Source organism: Podarcis filfolensis (assembly GCF_964270895.1).
Source record: "Podarcis filfolensis genome assembly, chromosome: 2".
NCBI classification, from domain to species: Eukaryota; Metazoa; Chordata; class Lepidosauria; order Squamata; family Lacertidae; genus Podarcis; species Podarcis filfolensis.
The window spans coordinates 46,032,522-46,054,882 of NC_139605.1; the positions used below are offsets into that span (position 1 = coordinate 46,032,522).

Sequence of the window (22,361 nt, forward strand, 5' to 3'; positions counted from 1 at the left end):
AGACAATAACCTGTAATGCTAGTAAGTGTTACAGTTTATCACCAAAATTTAGCAGTTAGGTTATGGAGATAGCTAGATTAGACAAGAGCTGTTTAATACTTTTGCTTGCTTGTGCACAGCAATGGACCATATAACGTACTTTAGCAGTCTAGAGATGTCTGTTGACCACAAGAATAATATAGAGGCAGCCTGAGCTGTGTTTGTGGCCTAGATGGCATCACTGTCCACTAAAACCAATAAATGCAACTAAGAGTGAGAAAAAGACACATTTCCCCAAAGGTTAAATTGTGGTTGGCTCTTTATAATTTGTTTTGGCAAGCTGTTTATCCCACAATGTTTAAGAAAGTTGTAGTTACTAGTGGCACCACCATCAGCAGTGAGTCTATTTGCTTTATCTTTGTTTATTTAGCTCTTCAAATCAAGCTCATTTTAGCACTTCGAAGTTAAGTCTTTAGATGATTCTTTCAAACACAATATATGTATTCATTTTTCTGCTTTAGGGTTGCTCTCTACAGCACAACAGACAGGATGTGTGGGTGATATGCTATATTTGAAAGAATACGTGGAGGAAGTTGCAACACTAATAGTGAAATCCTTACTCAGAAGCACAGTATGTGCATACAGCGTTGTTACCCAAGTCGATTTGCAAGACTACATTTTTTTAGTCCTACTTTTGACTAAAATATAAGATAAAATCAAGTTAATTTGGCAGTTTTGCAAATTAAGCTAGGGCATGAGTGAATCTTTCAGAGGATATCCTTCAAAGGATATAGATCAGGGGTAGACAACCTAAGGCCTGGGGCCAGATGCAGCCCAATCACCTTCTCAATCCGGACCGCGGATGGTCCGGGAATCAGCGTGTATTTACATGAGTAGAATGTGTCCTTTTATTTAAAATGCATCTCTGGGTTATTTGTGGGGCATAGGGATTTGTTCATTTCCCCCCCCCCCCAAAAAAATATAGTCTGGTCCACCACATGGTCTGAGGGACGGTGGACCGGCTCCCTGCTGAAAAAGGTTGCTGACCCCTGATATAGATGGTTAATGAATGAGTTCACATAAATACACAACAAACTTGCCTGTGATGCTGCTGATGTTACATTTGTCTACCACCCTTCATCTGAAGATCTCAGGGCAATATGCAGCATTAAAATACAAGGTAAAAACACAAAATGTATAATAAGAACAAGAACAAAACAACCCAATAACCCCACCCTACCCCTCCCATGAAGTTTAACTCCCAGGGACTAGACAGATGGATGCGGCAGACTGGGGATTCCCTATCCCTGTATTAAAGTGCAGTGAAAGCAGTTTCAGCACACATTGTTGTATTGGAAGATCTTTTGTACCTGGGACAAAGACAGTGGATCTGTGTTCGACTTATCTCCACGCTTTTTTTTTTTTTTTTAAGACACAGTAGTATTCTCTGTAAAGTGCCAAATATAAAAGTGTTTTATATAAGATAACAACCTAATTTTTCTCCAGTTTTGTCAGGAAGTACAAAGCTGCAGCCTGCAGGGCAGTGAGCTCTTCAGAAATCCTGAATCTCTGGTTGTTGTCAGGCCCACCGATTAACTGGACAAAAATATTATTCTCTGATTAAAGGAGTAGCTGAACATTCTTCTACCAATTAGATAGAGCAGAGCTTGAAATCCAAACTTCTACATGCCGCTTTGGAGGTGGACAATAAGATTTCTGCTCTGTCTTGAATCCTCAGGGTTGCCATTTTTAGCCACCTTGAAAGAATTAGTACTAAGTCTGATTTTTGTTCAGTGGACTGCTTCAGTGAGTCGTAGAATTATTTGCTGTAATAGGAGCCCCCCACCCACCCAGCATAGGCTTATTTTCTACTTGGCAGGGTAGCTAATCAAAAGAAACTAAAAGTGCTGCAAGATTCAACATAGAACCAATGTGTTTGTAATAAGTAATAAGTGAAGCCGTAATTTAAAAAATGATTGGCTTGAAGATGTATTAGTAGGTTTTTCATTTGAAACTGACATTGCTGAAAAGGCAAGAACTATTTATACATTATACATAACATGAATGTAAAAGTGAGAACAAAAGGTTTTCAATGGGTCTCTACATCTTCCAGACCTGCAGCAGAATTCAGCTGAGAATGTGAACAATAAAGAATTTTAAACTAGTAAGTAAATGACAGCGGGTTGTCGCCCCCTCCCCCAGCCAAGCCATTAGGAGAAAGCTTTTCAGAACTTTATCTCCATAGGAAGTGGTAGAATGAGCTGACCGTGATGCCATTGCTTTCTCTGAACACCTAGATGTATATTCAAATCTACCTATACCGATTTTGCAGCCTGTGATACAGTACTTAAAACTGATAGGAACTGCTGGTAATAGCATGACTTTACTTAAATGTTAAAGGAAACTTTGATGGGCATCAACATTTATCAATAAGTCTCACTCCAGTAATTTTTGTTTGTTTGTTTTAAGGTCTTCTACCAGACCAGAAGTTGCTAGCATAGAAGCTATAGAGCAAGACAACCAACAGTGTTCACAGAAGGCTATTGTGCAGGCCCGTTCATCGCAGGTGACACGCCTTACAAGTATTATTTTGGCTGAAGATATTTGTAAGTAGAGCAATATTCTTCCCATCTTATTTGGAGAAATGTATGTTTTAGATGACTTTGTTGTAAGTTAATTCTACGCTATTCTTTGGTTGGAATGCTTTATGCCCTGCACCCATGAAACTCTTGATGGATACACTAAGTGCAAAAATATACTCTTCTAGCTGTGTGTATTTAAAATTTGTAACAAGCAAGGAAAAAGAGGGAGACAGAGAATGGAAGCTATGCATCATCTTGCCCTCCTTCTCATTCTTCCAGCATGCATTGCCTCCTTTCTACATTGAGAAATGGGAGGCTGAAAGATTGACATGTGTCCACAGAGGGAATAGTAGAAGTGAGGAGGATACTATTGAGGGAAAGGGAGGAGCAAGGGGTTTTTTTTGGGGGGGGGATTGTATTCTGGAGAAGAAGCATAGAGGGTTGAAAAGGAACATACTGTACATTCAAAGTCAAGAGATGCTAATAAAATCAAAATGGAAAAAATGGATGAGACTTGCAATACCTTACTGTTTAAATTTTGCATTTTGCAACAGTTTTTAACTTGCTCATAGAATTTGTATTTATGGAGGGACTCAAAGGATGTCCACAGCTTATATTTGCTTGGATTAATGACTAGTGTTCATGGTAGGGATTTCCAAATTGATAACTGAAATGTATAGCTGATAACTATGGCAGTTTGTGTGCCTAGTGAGTATTCAGCCTGAAATTATGTACCCTTAAGCAGAAGTGTGTCCAGCTCAGTATGGCTTACTTTAAAGTAAGAAAATGGAGTTGGTTGTACATTAACAATAAATGGATTTTGCATATAATAAAACAAATTGCACTAGAAAATACACTTTAATGAATATGTTAGCGATGACCTTTTGAACATATATGAAACTGCCTTATATTGACTCCACAATGACTGGTTATAGCCCTTAAGACTAGGCAGCGCAGATTGGCCATGGCCTTTTTTCTGAGATCCCTTTAACTGAAAATGTGTGGTATTAAGCCTGGGACCTTCTGTATGAAAAGGATCCTCCTCACTATTGCAATCAATTGATAAATAATTGCATCATTATTTATTTTTAGTTATTAATAAAAAACAAAAAACCAATTTGTTGGCATATAAGGTTACTCTTGTATGATAGTTATAGTTTGAGTTTTTTGTTTTTAAAATGGCTGGCATTAATTTAAAATGTTGGCGCTTAACATTAAAGTATAAGGGTGCATGAAAATGCCTCTGAACTTATTTTCCTCATCATTGAGCAAATGGAGAAAATTTCCACACACCTGAGTTGGATGGAATATATTCTAAATCAGAGGGTATTTTTGCCAGACAGACTCCAGCCCTGGTATGTCCCCTGCCTTTTGAGCTTAAATATAATAAAATGGCTTGGAGCCAGAGGGTTAATGGCAGAAAGGGGTACTGCTCCTCTCCTGACAGCAGCCTCATGGAAAACCTGTCGTGGGAGTTGTTGGTGCCCTCCTGAATGGGATGGACTGTGGTTCTGAGGAAGAAGGGGGATTACATTCCCCCCATTCCCGATAGCCCCAGTTTACCTCAGTAAAATATTATAATTTTCTCTGGACTCTGCTTGCTTTATTCCAGTTTCTCCACTAACACAGGAGAGGTACTTTGGGGTGAGGAAGAGAAAGGAAAATCACATTCCATCAACCCTCTTTCACCAACACTTGTCTGGATCCAAGACGACAAATAAAACAAGTCCTGGAGGTTACCGAAAGCTAAAACAGCGGATATTTTTTGTTGGAAACATATTGAAAGCTATACAATACCAGCTCCCTTCAGTTTTGCTATTATTGTATTTAATTGCATATGTTTCGTTTTGAACAAAACCATCCACTGCTATTGAGGGATAATGGCATGCTTTCTCACAAAGTTTAAACCAAGCATTAAACTATAAGGTGTGGTGGTTTTTGAGGTTGAACCTATCTTGTAACTAGATATTTTCCTGTATCTCATCAAGTAACTGGCCAAGTCCTTCGCTGCGATGCCATAGTTGACCTTATTCATGATGTTCACATTGTGTCCACCACAAAAGAACTGTATCTAGAGGATTCACCATTGCAACTGAAAATTCAAGCTTTAGATTCTGAAGGTAAGACTATATCTCTTTTAATATATATATATATATATATATATATATATATATATATATATATAATATTTATATATTTATATATATATATATATATATATATATATATATATAATATTTATATATATATATATATAAATAATATAATATTTAATATATATCTCTTCTAAAATATTCATCCAGACAAAGAGCTCTTCCTATGTTATGTTGGCCATGGCCACACATTTTCCTTCCTAAATCTACCGCTGTGTATCAGTAGTCTCAGCTTGAAATTCCTATCTGCATAAATGGGCTTCTAAATTTGCATTTTAATCATATCGGTATTTCTCTTTAAATTCAAAAACCTCCATCAACGGGGGGGGGGGGGTCACTGTCTCAGTCTAGTTTTGGGGTCAAGTGTCTCCTAAGAAAGCCATACAGATAAAATACCTGGCAGAAGGTATCACACACCCTAACTCAATTCTATGCTGGATCACATGCCTCCTGCTCCCTTCATAGGCTGCTGTGGTGTGATGTGAAGCTAGAGCCATCCTGTTTAGTGCACCAAAGAGCTGTCTCCAGGATACCCAATAAAACAGCTCTGTAGCTCACCTGGACCAAGTGAGGTTACTCTCTCTTTGCATCAGCCTATGGTGGGTGGTGATCCTGCTTAACCCTAGGCTTGGGTTCTCTGAAGGGAGCTGTCTTGTGCACCCAGACTCAGCACTAAGCAGCCTTGCTTCTCCCCTCCCTGTCAAGTAGTGGGGAGAAAGGAAACAAAGCTACCTTTTGCAAGTAGAAGCAGCAAACTGGAGAAGTCTCGCTTGTTACTGTTGCTTGCAAACTCCAGCCTTGTTTCTCCCATCCCATCAGGTGTCAGGAAAGGGATAAGCAAATCGATGTTTTGCAAGCAAAAGCAGCCTGTCAATCATGTGGCATTATGAACATATCATGTGATATGTTTGGGCAGCTCTGTGACTTTAGCCCGCAGAGCTGATCCTGCTAAGGATGTGGCTCATGGAACCAAAAGGGTTCCCCAGCCCTGCAGTAAAGCAATATACTGTACTTGCAGAGATGTCATTGGGATCAACAATACCCCATAATATAAAGTACATAAAGCTGCAAGACCTATGTGTGGGGCCTAAACATAAAACAAAATATTGTGACAATAACAAAACATGAAATAACTATTACAGTTGTATTAGAACTGCGAAGGTCATGACTTGAGAATTACCTATAACAACAAATCTCACAGGCCTTGCAATCATAGCTGACGGTATTTGAGTAGCCTTAGAACTGCAGCTGACATGCAGGTAAGATGTGGTGAGAGGCATTCCTTTCTGTATTCAGAAGCTTTAAAGATGAGAGTAAAAAAGAAATGAAGGAAGTATAGCATTTCCATGGCTAGTCAATAATATCAATATTTGCACTGGATAGCAGAGATTCTGTTTCATGAATTGGACTAATAGACATATGCTGGTATCACTTCAAGTAAACCTAAATTTTGAGGGGAGTTGAACTGTCTCCTGGGTATGTTGTTCTTGCAGTACATGTGCCGTAGAGGTGCTGTGGCCAATGTCACAGCAAGCATTTCTCATCTCTTAGTGTCTGCTGCAGATTTGCAGCTTCAGCACTGTTCCGTTTCTCCCTGCTAAAGAAAAAAGCACACTATTTGATTTGTTTTTACTTTACATTTCAGCAATACTGAGGGAAGATTTACCTTAGCTCCGCAAAGTTCAAGCAAGTGTTATGAAAAAAACCAATTATGATTGTACATCTTGTATAAAATACCCTTGGGCACTTAGAATTCTATTTTCTGTGGTAGATTGCCTTTTTAAATAGAAATTTTAGGATGGAATGCCAACCCACAGCACTCTACTCTGTACTAGGAACCCATGATTGAAAGGTATTTGTAGTCTTTGATACACTCAGATGCACTTTGAGGTGGAGGATGGTCATAGAGTGCATGTGTGACTGCAACAACATATTCTCCTGATTTTGCAGTAAAATCACGTTATTGATTATGCGCCAACAGTGAACACAACTGCAAATTCATTTTCAATTAATCAGAATAATTTGAAAATAGAGAGAAGTGAAGGATCAAGTCCCAGATTTCTCAGATTAACCTCTTAGGTTTCTGAATTTGTGTTATCAGTTAATTGTAAAAACAACCTTATTTCAGGCTTAGTTTTTGGTAAGGAAGGAGGAGTTGGTTGGTTATTTATTTATTTCTTAAAATTTATATGCCACTTAATTGTAAAAGAAAACTCAGGCTGGTTTGCAGAAAGATGCAGGAATCATTAAAATAGAAAAATAGAGAGAAATTAACAGAAATTCACTGCAGCTGCATCGTCCATAAAGTTTTTATTGTAGGACATTTCCATTCTTTTTAATTGCTTTAATTCTGGTCACATTGTTAGGTAGACAACATTTGAGACATAGAATCTTTATTTACTTCCATTTCCAAATGATAGTTTGATAAGCTAAAAAAAAATGGTGCTTTTTTCTTTTTAATAAAAGAAAGTTAATTACAGGTAAGCAAACAATAATTCATATTAAAGTGATGTCTTTGAATTGATGCTATTGGGAGATGAAGACTGATTTCGTGACTGATGAGTTAGCCTTGAGTAATGATTTTAAATTCCATTTCCTCATTGATATAATAGCTTTTAATGAATGTGTATGCAATAGTAACAATATACCTGAAGCAGCGTCTCCACCCTCATCGTTCAGCCCAGGCACTGAGGTCCAGCTCCGAGGGCCTTCTGGCGGTTCCCTCATTGTGAGAAGTGAGGTTACAGGGAACCAGGCAGAGGGCCTTCTCAGTAGTGGCACCTGCCCTGTGGAACGCCCTCCCATCAGATGTCAGGGAAATAAACAACTACCTGACTTTTAGAAGACATCTGAAGGCAGCCCTCTTTAGGGAAGCTTCTAATATTTGATGAATTATTGTATTTTAATATTTTGTTGGAAGCTGCCCAGAGTGGCTGGGGAAACCCAGCCAGATGGGCAGGGTATAAATAAATTGTTGTTGTTGTTGTTGTTGTTGTTGTTACAATAGAATTCTCATGAAGAATTCTCATGAGGCTTGTGAGCCAGTTCAGATGTTTTAAGCCCTTGCTTCTTTGTATACACAGCTATTCAAATGTTCTGCTTGCATGAGCAGTATGAAATTGAGCATGCATGTTTTTATTGTATGATATCTTATTTGTTTTAGATATCACATAAGTAGCTAGAAAAATGGGGTCATCTTGAAGTATTTATAGCCTTATCTACCCACTTACCTATAGCAGGAATAATGCAAATTTTAAAATTTCAGACTGCATTTGCACATTATGCTTCTGTGGATTGTGGAACGCTTTGCACTGTTAAAGTAGCATTAAATTAAAAACAAACCGCTATTTGTGAAATAGTTAAGCTGCAATTCTGTGCCTGTGTAGTCAGAAGTAAAGACCCATTAAATACAATGGGACTTGCTCTCACGTAATGTACGGGAGTATGTGAGAAGGTGTGACCAATGCCAGAGAGCCAAAGGAGAAAGGCGGGCACCAGCGGGTTTATTAGAACCGTTACCCACACCAGAACGACCGTGGGAGGCGGTGTCGATAGATTTTATGACTGATCTGCCCAAATCCCAGGGGAAAACCGCCATACTAGTCGTAGTAGACCAGTTAACTAAGATGGGTCACTTTGTAGCTTGCTCACATGCAGTCACGGCGGAAGAGACAGCGAAATTGTTTGTAGAACATATTTTTAGGCTGCATGGCGCCCCCTTGAGGTTGGTGTCCGACAGAGGGAAACAGTTCACGTCCAGATTCTGGAGGAAGCTTATGAGCTTGTTGCACGTAGAGGTCAACTTTTCGACTGCCAGGCACCCTGAGACCAATGGGCAGGCGGAGAGGGCAAACGGTATCCTTCAACAATACCTGAGGTGCTATGTCAATGACAGAGAAAACGATTGGGTCGAAAAGTTGGCACTAGCGGAATTTGCTTACAATAATGCAGAGAATGTGTCCACCGGGATGAGCCCATTTTTGGCTAATTATGGGTGCCACCCCAGGGCGTTTCCAGGGGAAGGAGGAGAGAGATGGAGTGTTCCGGCCGCTGAACTTTTTGTAGAAGAAATGGAAGCGATCCATCGTCAACTCCAACACAACTTAGAAAGGGCCAAAGAAGAATATAAGAGGCAGGCAGACAACGAGCGATTGATGGAGCCATGTTTAAGGAGCTCCATCACAGACAGAGGTTTGGGAACTTAGCCAAACTCTGAGGGATCAGGATTTTACGCACAAGCAGCTCACCATCCCATCACAGCAATCGGACAGTCCCTGAAAGCAGCTTGTGCAGAGAGGCATCATGAGCAACCCAGCCGGAACCGGAGGAGCAGCAGGAGCTGGAGAAGGTCCAACTCTGGAAGAAAGGTACAGAGTGTTGGAACTCCAGCTAGCAATGCAAACGGCGAGGCTAGAAGAAAGGAGGGCGCAGGATGCAGAAAAGGCAAAAGGCGCTACACTAGCAAGAAAGATGCCAGGAATGGTGCAGAAGTTTGGGGGGGACCCCAGGAACTACCAAGCCTTTAGGACAGAGATGCAGTATGCTCTTGAACTGCAGTTTAATGACTTTCCCGATGAGGCATCGCGAGTGGCGTTTGTGATTGGCCATCTCGAAGGAGGGGCGAGAGACTGGGTCCGGCCCCTGATGGCAGGGAATAGTGACATGCTGAAGGACGCGAGGAAGTTTTTTCGCGCCATGGATTTGATGTTTTCCAGCGAGATTGAACAGGGACTGGTACGCAGACAATTGATGGCTTGCAAACAGGGGAGCCGATCGGTTCGTGAGTACTGGACTGAGTTTACAATGTTGATACATAGATTGGGGTGGGACCTATCGGCGGAACCCATTCAAATGCTATTTGAAGAGGGGCTTTCTTCGGCGGTGAAAGACGAACTTTCCCGGGCGCCCAGGGCGGAGTCTATGGACCAGCTGACCAAATCAGCGCTGACCATTGGAGCGCGCCAGGAGGCAAGAGCCTTGGAGAAGCGGGAGGGGAAAGGAGAGCGTTGGAGGGATTTCCGCATTCCAGAGATTCCAGAGCCAAGTTTCCCGCCCGGAGAGCCGATGGAAGTTGGAACAGCGCGCGCGCGCGCAGTTTCAAATCCCAGTGAAGGGAGGAAGAAGGAGGGAAAGAGCGCCAAGAAATGTTACCTCTGCCAGCAGCCAGGTCACTTTGCCAGAGTCTGCCCGCAAAGAAAGGAATGGCAAGGGATGGCGGGGGCTGTTGGGGGGAAGGAGGAGGAAGTCCAGGAGCCAGTAAAAGCCAACGCCTGTCTGCCTCTGTCAGGGCACTGCAGACAGGCCAAGGAGCAGTAAAAGTGCCCACTCCGGAACCTCCAAGACCAGCCCTAGTAATAGAGGTGTTGCTAGAGCTGGCAAACGGATACCCACTAAAGACCAAGGCGCTGTTAGACTCAGGCAGCTCCTGTAATTTTATGAGCAAGGAGTTTGCAGCTGAACACCAGATACAGACACTCCCTTTAAGCAACCCCCTGCAGGTCACCACGATCGATGGGAGGGAGCTGTTGGGGGGAGAAGTTAGCCTACAGACCGTCCCAATGGTTATGAGGGTGGCAAGGCACACCGAAAGGATAGCGTTCAATGTAGCCACCCTGGGAGGGGCGCCAGTCATTTTGGGAATGAGCTGGCTAGCGTTGCATGACCCGCTAGTGGGCTGGCATCAGAGAGTGGTGTCCTTTGGGTCAGGACATTGCCTGGAACACTGCAAAGAGGGAAAGGTGCCAGAAGGGGCAAAAGCCTCCATAGCAGGGACGGAAGTGGCGAACAAAGGGAAGGTGCCCAAACAATACGCTGACCTGAGCAAGGTCTTCAGCGAAAGGGAAGCAGATAAACTACCACCGCATAGAGACTTTGACTGCCAGATTAACCTGGTCCCTGGGGCCCAGCTCCCCGTGGGCAAGCTGTACGCCATGTCAGACAGGGAAATGCAGGAGTTGAGGGAGTTTATTGACAAAAACCTGAAGAGAGGTTTCATCAGAGAGTCCAGAGCGGTGGGGGGCAGTCCAGTGTTTTTTGTGGACAAAAAAAACACGGATAAACCGAGATTGGTCGTGGACTACCGGGCCCTGAATGCCGTGTCAGAACCAGTGACTTTCCCCATGCCCAGGATTGATGACATTTTGACCAGGGTGAGGAAGGGAAAGATATTCACGAAACTGGACTTGAGAGGAGCGTACAACCTGATACGAATAAAGAAGGGGGATGAATGGAAGACAACGATGTTCACCCCCCTAGGGGCTTTCGAATATCTCGTTATGCCATTCGGATTGCAATCAGGCTCCGCCTGTTTTCAATCGCTCATGAACCATGTACTGGGACCTTTGCTCTACAAGAATTGCGTGGCATTCCTCGATGACGTGCTGATATATTCGGAGAATGAGGAGCAGCATGTGAAGGATGTCAGGGAAGTGCTGAGCCAGCTGCAAGCAAACCAGTTGTGGGTGAAATTGGAGAAGTGTCAGTTCCACACCAAGGAGGTGGAATTCCTGGGGTACCGCTTATCAGACAAGGGATTAGCCATGGATCCAGGCAAGGTCCAGGCGGTGCTGGAATGGAAGACACCGAAAACCAAAAAAGATGTGCAAAGGTTCTTAGGGTTTGGGAACTTTTACCGTAAATTCATCAAGAACTTTGCCCACTTAACGGCTCCCATCACGGACTGTCTAAGCAGCAAGAAGAAATTCGTTTGGACGGCAGAGGCGGAGCACGCTTTTGAGGAATTGAAAAAGGCATTCGCTTCGGAAGAACAGCTCCTGCATGTGGATTTACAAAAACCCATGAGAGTGGAAACTGATGCCTCAGACCGGGCGGTGGGGGCAGTACTGCTTCAACCAGGGAGCAATAAGTCGGAATGGAGACCGTGTGCCTTCTTTTCGCGTAAGCTGAACAAATCCGAGAGGAACTACACGGTATATGACCGAGAACTACTCGCCATTCACGAAGCGTTCCGGAGATGGAGACACTTACTAATTGGCGCACAGCATAAGGTGCAAGTGTGTACGGACCACAAGAATTTGGAGTATTGGAGAACAGCACGAGTGCTCAACCAACGACAAGTGAGATGGGCCCAGGAGTTCTCCAAATTCCATTTTGAAATCTGCTACGTGCCAGGTCCAGAAAACATCAGAGCGGACGCTCTCTCTCGCAAACCTGAATATTTGGAGGGGGAGGGAGCGCCAGAAGAGAGACATATTATCCCAGAGGACCACTGGGTGTGTGGTGCGGCCTGGGTGGGGCAAAGAGAACTGGTAGAGGGGACGGTAAATGATGAGTACGCCCAGGATAAGCTCAGAGGTTTAAGGAGAGAGGGAGAAGACCCCGGAGGTTTTGAAGAAAGAAACGGGGCATTGTATTACAAAGGGGCACTATATATACCCGAAGGGGAATTGAGGGGGAGAGTACTCAAACAGTTGCACGACAATCCCACAGCGGGGCATTTTGGGCAACACAAGACCATGTGGTTGGTGACCAGGGAGTTTTGGTGGCCCAAGGTGAGGGAGGATGTACGGGAGTATGTGAGAAGGTGTGACCAATGCCAGAGAGCCAAAGGAGAAAGGCGGGCACCAGCGGGTTTATTAGAACCGTTACCCACACCAGAACGACCGTGGGAGGCGGTGTCGATAGATTTTATGACTGATCTGCCCAAATCCCAGGGGAAAACCGCCATACTAGTCGTAGTAGACCAGTTAACTAAGATGGGTCACTTTGTAGCTTGCTCACATGCAGTCACGGCGGAAGAGACAGCGAAATTGTTTGTAGAACATATTTTTAGGCTGCATGGCGCCCCCTTGAGGTTGGTGTCCGACAGAGGGAAACAGTTCACGTCCAGATTCTGGAGGAAGCTTATGAGCTTGTTGCACGTAGAGGTCAACTTTTCGACTGCCAGGCACCCTGAGACCAATGGGCAGGCGGAGAGGGCAAACGGTATCCTTCAACAATACCTGAGGTGCTATGTCAATGACAGAGAAAACGATTGGGTCGAAAAGTTGGCACTAGCGGAATTTGCTTACAATAATGCAGAGAATGTGTCCACCGGGATGAGCCCATTTTTGGCTAATTATGGGTGCCACCCCAGGGCGTTTCCAGGGGAAGGAGGAGAGAGATGGAGTGTTCCGGCCGCTGAACTTTTTGTAGAAGAAATGGAAGCGATCCATCGTCAACTCCAACACAACTTAGAAAGGGCCAAAGAAGAATATAAGAGGCAGGCAGACAACGAGCGATTGATGGAGCCATGTTTAAGGAGCTCCATCACAGACAGAGGTTTGGGAACTTAGCCAAACTCTGAGGGATCAGGATTTTACGCACAAGCAGCTCACCATCCCATCACACGTAAGCATGTATAGGATTGCAGCCTGACTAGAATTTCACATCCTATACGGTCAGTTAACGAAGGCAGCCTTAATTCAGGCAGTTTCCACATTACTTCTAATTTTCAGTAGTTGCCATTTGTATTAAACTTGCATCCAACATGTATGTAATCTCGGCTTCACTGATCATAGAATGTTTTATACAGATTCCTTGTTTCTGTTTGATAAATGAATGATGACTCAATCGCTTTTCCCCCAGTACATGAAACTTAACAATAAGAATAAAATTCTAAGCTTCTGAAATAGGCCTAATTCATGCCATCTTGTTTTGTAAATATATGATTCTGGTTCCTTTTCAATTTCTTCTTCTGCTGCTTATTGTAATTTCCAAAAATTTGGATTTCCAGGCAGAAAAGTTATTGATTGGTTTTTTTAATTTATTTTTTACTAAAGTTGTTGAGCTTAAAATATTGACATTTTTGAGCTATTTTTAAGGAAAATCAGTGAAAACGACACTGCCATGCATCTGGATGTTCCCGGACATATAGCCGATTTCCACCCAGACACTGTCACCAACTGCAGTATTCTAGACATACGGCAATCCTAGATGTAGTTTTATAGCTGATTACCAAAATGTGGAAAGATTCTATAGCTGTTCTCACATTTGATACTAAGTTTCTTGAATTATTTTAAGGAAACACCTTTAGCACTTTGGCGGGACTTGCTTTCGAGTGGACAATTATGAAAGACCCAGAAACTAATGGATTCTCAGATTCCCACAATGCACTGCGGTAAGCATCGTTAAAATTGTTTCATTTGTTACTTTATGCATAAAGGACAATGGGCAGGGAAATAGCAAGCACCAGCTTTGATCTCCTGTTCCTGTTGGCATTGCTTGGGTCTTTATTTCTTGTATTATGAAGACTTTCTTGCGGGGGGGGGGGGGAGTCAAGGCAACTCGTGATATAACATTTAAAGCAATCAACCAACAAAAAACATACTGATATAACATTTAAAGCATTCAACTAGCAAAAAACATACTGAAAATGAAACATTTCTCAAAGAGTTAGGGATAGCAGATAAAGTTTCATCTAAAACATCATTGATAGGCCAACTGGCAGCAAAAGGCCATCAAAGGTGGCTCAGTTCAGGCTTCTTTAGGCAGTGGGGTCCACAACCAAGAATTCATAGAATTGTAGAGTTGGAAGGGACCATGAGGTCCAACCTCCTGAAAAGGACGTTTCATCCATGTTTTTAATAGAACAGTAAAAAGAACTGCAGGAGTCTTTTGCCCAGCATGCGGCTTGAACCCATGACCCTGAGATTAAGAGTCTGAGCTATCCCATCTCTCTCAAGGTCCATGGAATGGAGGGAGTACTCCCTTGGGTGAAAAATTGCTCTCTCACAGTATCCCTGCTCAACTCTTCCAGCAAAGTAATCCAGAGGGGAGAGATGGAATTGCATACAGAAATTATAGATAGATAGCCCAGGCCTAGTGCACCCCACCCACTGTGTTTTTCAGTCCTTGGCATGACACAAAATACAGGAAATTCATTGCATCTCTGGTTGCTGACGGGCTGTCTTCAACTTACTGTATCACAAGTTGTGCAGGCTTGAATGCTCATGTTCTTACAAGTAGTCTTTTATCTTGCTGATTTGCAGTTAAAAACTGAACTTAACTAAAGTACTGAACGTGAGTTAATTAACTTAGATTTATAACAGTTGCATGTTCCAGTTGGTACTCTCAGCACACTCGTATGCCATTAAAAATTACTCATAATTAAAACAGAGTCGGCTCAATAATACATGCTCCATGGATTTAATCCACAGAGTAGCAATAAACTAAGGATAATGGTTTGCCTCAAATTGTGCCCCCTTCCTCTGACAGAAGCCTCTTCAATCCAGCAGAGGATTCTGTCTGCTGAAAGGGGGACAGGTGGGATCTTCATAAATTCTGTTGTTCTTCTGCAGCCCCCCTTCTGCCTCCCACCTGTTTCTAAGGACTCAGTGATACAGATGCAAATAAAATGATTAAAGTGTGTTTTAAGTGCAATATACACACTAGATGACAATGGTGAGCCTTAATAAAAATTCAATGTATTTTTTAAAACGCTTTATAAAAAAAAGCATTTTCAGAACGTTTTTCATATAGATTCCACCAAAGGGTCCCTTATTCCTCTGGAAAATGTCTGGGGCATGAAGGGGGCTGCAGGGAGAAGAGGGGCAGTTGCTTTCAAAAATTCTCAACTTCCCGTAGCATAGAAAAAGACTACATGTTTGGTAAGTTAAAAATGGTTTACTCCCCAAAGGCTAGATTCATGTGCATTTCCATACAGCAGCAAGAAAATATAGGCAGTATAACTTAGGTTCCAAAATGGTAAGTGTTTTTAAATTATTTGTAAAGAAACACAAAGATGGCTTGCTTAGGCCATGCAGTCTAAGCTTGGAGCATCCATCTTAGACATCCTTACTGGTCGTGTTCACATGGTAGAAAGAGAGAATTTAGAATTCTTCCCAAGGTGAGGGGGAGTGACCTATCTAAGCCTTGCAGCACAACTTACTCTGTGGTCTTAACCCTTTCATGCGTTAGATTTAAGCATGTTGGCCATATGATCCTACATACGCTTTGCAAAATTGTGGAAAGCAGTACACATATGTCGCATTTTTGCTTTCCCCAGTGTTTACAACACTTCATTGCTTTCAGACAGACCTTTTGAGTTTGAGTTTCCATTTTGGTTAAAATGCCTCAGTTTTAAATCCTATCCAAGAGCACTGTCTCTTTGGATATTTTTCATTTCATTCAATGTTGCAGCTCTGCTATTGATACTGACTCTTTGAAAATGGGTCTTCAATGAAGCTGAATCACTTTGTATATCCCAATTTGGTTACAATCCATCATAATAAATGAAACAACAGGCATTCCATTTGTTTAATTTTCTTGGAGCCTCCAAAGTACTTTTCTGTTATTTTGGAGTTTCTGACCATATTCAAGAAGTACGCAGAACACTAAATCAATTTTTCCTTATATAATTTTGCATATTAGAGCCAAGCAGAACATTAAACTGATAATCAGCAGCAAAAGGAGCTGTAAATTTAAACTGCACTTCAAGGCCCTAATTTTAAGGAGTGAGGCGCAACCAGAATTAAATACCAAGGGTTGAATTCAGCATGGTGCTAAGGAGATCGTTCCATTTTTTTCTTGTCTAACAGAGCGATCTTCCTTTTCCTTCCCCCTGTGTACTGTTCTAGGGTTTCTCCTGGCCCTCCAGAGTGGATCTGGAAGAGTCACAGGAGAAGCAGGGGAAGCCCCATTGCACTAATGGGATTCAGCTAATGGAACAGGGTAGTTGACTCCAACCCTAAGGTTAAATATGTGCTGAACTCTCTTGCATTGAAATCATGACGACAACAACAACAAACTACAACAACAATTAATAATAATAGTTTTATTCTGCACTTCTATCAAAGTTCAGTTTTCAGGATAGTTCATTAACAAGTATAGTATTTAAAACAATAAAATAATATATGATTAATTACTAAAATAAATATGCACATTTAAACCGCAGTAGCTCAATTAAACTTCAGGGGGGAATGAAAGGCATAGGCATTCACATCATATGCTACCAAAGCCTTGGGAGCATAAAAATGTTATCAGCTGGTGACAAAAGAATAGTAAATAAGGGACCTGGAAAATATACACAGAATGGATTACTCTGTGACTGGGTGCCATAAGAGGAAAGGCTGTGTCTCTGGTAGCCAACCTGTAAGGAGCTAAAAGTGGTTGCCATTCTATGTGTTAGCTCCTTTACGGGCCACTTGAGAACAAGATTAAGAAAGCATCGTTCAAATATATGTCACAGCAACTTCATTGGAGCAAAAGAAATTATCGTCCTTTGCCAGCATGCAATACAGGAATTTATGGGGGATTAGCAATAAATGCAATGACTCCTTGTGCTAGCTTGTGCTTTTAAAAGAGGGGAAGGAAAGCTACCAGTCTGTATTCCATTATGAAATAAGCAAATTAGAATAGGACTGATAGCAACTAATCAGCTGACTTGAAAAGAGAGAGTTAATATTATTTCTGTTCATCCAGATTGCTTCTTTGCTGTGTACAGAAGTGCCTCTTTTAGCAGGCAAGCATCAGTGCCTTGTGCTATCTTTCAATATAAAAATGTTCTATGGTCAGCGCAGTGGTTTCCATTTCTTAACTTGGCCACCATATTCTGAAAGAGTTAGGAAGTTTTCAGATATGCATAACAGGCAGTCCCATGAATAACACATGACAGAAGTTTAACCTGGACATTATCAAGGCATTGCTGCCCCGGCAAGATCATGCAGCTGCTAAGTAATGGAAGATGGAACAACAGATGTCACTTGAGTATTCATAGGTCAGACTGGATCTGTAGACTTTATAACTAAGGAGGACTTACAATCCCATCTCAAGTAAACCTAATACACTGCCAGTCCTTTGCATTTTTAGGTGACATTCCCCCTTCTTCATAAAAAATACAGGTATATGAATAACTAAAGTTATTAACTCTTTTTACAGCATCCTGAAGTTCTCAGAATCAACCTATACACCACCTTCCTATATATTAGAGATGGAAAAAGTTGCCAGACAAGGGGACATTGTTTTAGTATCGGGCATGAAAACAGGGAGTTCGAAATTAAAAGCAAGGATACAAGAAAGTGTTTATCAGGTAAGGTCCTTTTCTGCAGTACATTTATTATAGCAGTCTTCCAACAGGATGCTTTTTCTCCTCTTACAGCTATTGCCCAGTGATGGAAATAAGGTGATACTGATAAGCGAAACATATATACTGATCACAAAGCACAATTCAAAAAATGTTCTGCAGAACTAACAAATGTACTGTGGCATAAGCTGCTGTAGGCAAGATGCATGAAGCAGACAGATGCATGTATAATGTGGATGAAGGAATCTTTTACTGCTTTGTGTAGTGAGACTGAAAGGTGACATACCATTGAATGTTGACAGTCACCTAAATGGGTTTCTGCATTCATTTCATTTCGCATGTCCCAAAACTGCAAAAAAAATATACAACCTATTTTCTGGTACTTGTAAAATTTACCTGGGATTGTTGTCAACATACACATATGAATGTCAACATTCACCAGATAATTGCTAGAGATTAGAACAGACACCTCATTATTCCTCTGCCCCTTCCCCCCTTTTATTCTCATTGTTTGTATGGTTGTGAACAGTCCACATTTCTTATTACTACTTCAGAAATGTCTATACATAATCATTCGGGAGATATATATATAATTTTTATTAATCTAATTTTTCAAGATAGCCTACAAAAGAGAACCATAAAACAAATCTAAAACATCAGAAACAAAAGCAATTATCGCAGCAACAGTAAAAATACAAAAAACAACAACACAGTAGATATAAAATCAGTTAAAATCCTGGGCAATCTTTTTTTTTTTAAATGTCTAAAATGTGGCTCTCTGGTTAACCCAGTCACGTGGCGCCTTATAAATAATAGTAATTTTTATTAAGAAAGCCTACAGATGGCTTTTGAATGGTAAGAGCATGTTCAACAATGCAGCCAATTACCGGTACATTTAGAAGGAGCTATCCTTTGCGATAGGTCTTCAAGCGGAGGCTGCTGGAGAGGTTAGATTTCTGAAATCCCAGTATCAAACAGGGGCATAGCGTTTGATGGCTTGTAAGATCTCCGCTGACTCTACTCGCCACTTATCATTGCTATAGGCTGTGAGAACTTTGGAAGTAGGGACTGACACACACCAGGACTGTTGAGCCTGTTGTTCTCCAGTGTTCTTTGGGGGCTGTTGCCAGTATTATTTTGCTGGTTTTGCTCAGTAAATGATGTTGTAAGTGGAACATTGAAGAAGCAGTTAGCAGGACTCCTAGGCCTCTGGGTTTTTTTTCTCAGGGATTAAAAACTGCAAAATGATGCGTTGTTTTCTGCATATTACAGTTCTTCAGGGTATTCAGATGCCTGACAGATAAAAATAGGTATCCATTACAAGTATGGATTTTGCAGCACCAACACCACTGTGGCAAAGTCAGCAAGATGCTACTCAGCAATATTCTTTGCATATCAGCAGAAATGTATGTGTTTAGGGTATATGTCATTTTAAAAATAAAGAAAATTAACTAGGACTCAAGTGGAAAAAATGTGAAACACTTGGGTATTTGTATCCCAATCTGAAAAGACCTTTTTCTTTTCTTTTTCTTATTACTATTACTTTCTGATTGGAAATAGATTTAAAGGAAAAAAGCATAGACTCTGAAGCTCCCCCTCTTTTAGACCCTCACAGTGCTGTCTGGGAATATCTAGACCAGTTTTTTGCACAATCAGCCACTTGATATTCAAAGGTTACAGTCTAAACCAAGTTGCTTAATGTGTTGCTGAATAATGTTCCACCATAGCCTTATATATTTTTTTTAAAGAAGGTAAAGACCTCTGTGCATCTCCTTCAAGGTGCCCACCCTTTTAAAAAAAAGTTTATGTATATGCATACAGTTGTACAAACAATATTCATTAAGTGGGTAGGAAAACTAAAGTAAAGGTTGTGTACAGGAAATACATGACAAGTGAAATACCATGTACTGGCAGTGTGGCCTGGGTGTCCCATTGAAGATTCCAGATCGCTGTAGGCTAACCTAGCCTGCCACGCATCAGCCTGGGCTAGTGGCAAGATTTTAGTCTGAAAATTATTCACCTGTATTGCATCATTTTATGAGCATAAGCCAACAGGTGTTAAAAAAATCTAATGAAAATGAATATATTCACTCATACTTCCATGTGTTACAGCCTTTACAATCCACATTTACTGTGCATTTTGTTGCAATTGCAAAGCAAAGCAGTTTGGGAGTTGTTCTGTAATAAAATAGATTAAAGAGGAACTAGATATGACCTTTTATGAGACATTTAAAGTGTTGAGGTTTTCAACCACCCGGGTGCAAAAATTGGTGTAAGATCTGTACATAAGATGATATGGGAGTCCAGTGCTGTCTTCTCAATATTTTAAAGTTATTTTAGTCTAAGGCCAGTGAAATCTTCAAAGAGAAAGAAGTGGTGGAATGAAAACCACTTTCTGTTCACATTTTGCCAGTTTGTTTAATGGCCCGTTTTAGCAGTTTTCCTTCAGAATGGCTAGTTCAGCGGGACAGTGCTGCAGAATTGCCCTCCTGACACACCAGTGTTGCTGCTGCTTACCTGGACAGTGTGGGGGTGGGATAGGGCAGCAATAAGATTGCGGCTGTACAGGCCCACCAGTGGCAGTGCCCGATTGACCTGACCTCGCTCTCACTCTGTTTTGCACACTGGTGTCGAGAGAATAACTCTACAGCAGGCATAGGCAAACTCAGCCCTCCAGATGTTTTGGGACTACAACTCCCATCATCCCTAGCTAACAGGACCAATGGTCAGGGATGATGGTAGTTGTAGTCCCAAAACATCTGGAGGGCCGAGTTTGCCTATGCCTGCTGTACAGTGTCATCCAGGCATGGCGCACCCATAAGGCAAGGTGAGCCAACCGCCTCAGGCAGCAGGTTTCTCCTGATATAGTCCTCTCCCCTTGTTCCTGATGTAGAACTTCCCTGACCCCTTCTTTACTGGTGGGGAGGAGGGTGCCATTTTGGAGTCTTGGGCCAGCCCTGATCTCACCAGACCCCATCATTTGCAGCTCCTTTTTCCTAGCTGTCCAGAAGATCTCCGGTTAGGCTTGGCTTTTAAGTTTGCATTCCAGAATGAGAATTCTAGCTGAAAGAATGCGTCATATTAATTGCTTGCTTGTTAACACTGGATTTACCTCATTCACTGATTGCTTGAGTGCACATACATTTTCAGTGCTTGTAAAATTTAAAAGGCAATCATGCAGATTTGTGTATGGCAATATAACTAACCGTAGTATAACAGAATAAACAAACAGAATATGATCTGATAAGGGCTTGACTGCTCTGTCAATATGTATTGATAGATGCTTACTACCATGCTAAGGTCATTGTCTTAACTTTGTGCATAAGTTAGCACAAACAATATGTTCATTGCATGGTGTTCCTATTTTCCATTAATCCAGAGTATGGCCTTAGGAGAAGTTAACACAACACAGTCATATTCATGTGAGAGTGGGCTGCCCTTTAGGTGCCCCAACCCCAGCTGCTTAAGTCTTTAAAAATCAAACATTACTTTTGACATGTACCTTGAAAGAAACTAGAAGCCCCTGCAAATCTTTAAATGCTGGCAATGTTAAACCTGCTCCATAAAGGTAAAGGGTAAAGGTAAAGGGACTCCTGGCCATTAGGTCCAGTCGTGACCGACTCTGGGGTTGGCTCATCTCGCTTTAGTGGCCGAGGGAGCCGGCGTACAGCTTCCGGGTCATGTGGCCAGCATGACTAAGCCTCTTCTGGCGAACCAGAGCAGCACACGGAAACGCCTTTTACCTTCCCGCCGGAGCGGTACCTATTTATCTACTTGCACTTTGACGTGCTTTCGAACTGCTAGGTGGGCAGGAGCTGGGACTGAGCAACAGGAGCTCACCCCGTCGCGGGGATTCGAACCGCCGACCTTCTGATTGGCAAGTTCTAGGCTCTGTGGTTTAACCCACAACGCCACCTGCGTCCCTTAAACCTGCTCCATAGGTCTCAGTTAATTACCTGGCCATCATTGAACTAGTTAACGTTTCTGAATACACCATGTTAGTTACCTCTGCAGTAGCATTGCCCCAACGAAGATAAATGTGAAAAAAACCAGGTTCTCTCAAGAACACCTTCACTGGGGACATCAACAAAAAATATGCTTTTCCCTTCTGTGACCTTACAAGGAAAAGACTGAAAAGACACACACACACACATAAAACCCACATTCTGCCTTTAAAACTCATTCTTTCCCTCAAAGAATTCTGGGCAATATTGTTTTTTAAGGGTCCTGGAAATTGTAACTCTGTGAGGAATAAGCTACAACTGCCAGAATTCTTTGCGGGAGAGAATGTGCTTAAAAGGTAGAATATGTACACAGTCATTATGTGTGTGTCTTCTCAACCTTTTTTTTAAAAAAAGGAAAATTAACTTTTGAAATTACATAAAATGCAATTTATCTTTTTTTTTGCAAATCAACTCTTTGTTGTCATTTAAAGTTGGCATGTATCTTTCTCTTTTTCAAAAAATTCTCCAGCATTTTTCTCCACACTTCTTCCTCTGCTTTCCTGGCTGAGCTGACCTGAGCAAGTAGAACATTTTCACTAGAGATGTTAAGGAATCCCTTCTCACTGTGTTATTTATAACCCACATGTGAACTCAGAGAAAATTGAAAACCATACTTCATTCA

The 22,361-nt window shown here is 41.8% G+C and overlaps 1 protein-coding gene across 2 annotated transcripts in view; it reads left to right on the forward strand.

Moving 5' to 3' along the window:
* Positions 1–22,361, forward strand: part of NUP210 (nucleoporin 210) — a 93,561-nt gene that overhangs the window by 6,340 nt on the left and 64,860 nt on the right. For both annotated transcript variants that reach the window (XR_014545335.1, XM_083602896.1), the window contains exons 2-5: positions 2,449–2,585; positions 4,550–4,681; positions 13,736–13,832; positions 17,591–17,741. Coding sequence is in view for 1 of the 2 variants with exons in the window: in XM_083602896.1 (XP_083459022.1) it covers positions 2,449–2,585; positions 4,550–4,681; positions 13,736–13,832; positions 17,591–17,741 (517 nt within the window). In the remaining variant the exon portion in view is untranslated. The remainder of the gene's footprint in view (positions 1–2,448; positions 2,586–4,549; positions 4,682–13,735; positions 13,833–17,590; positions 17,742–22,361) is intronic.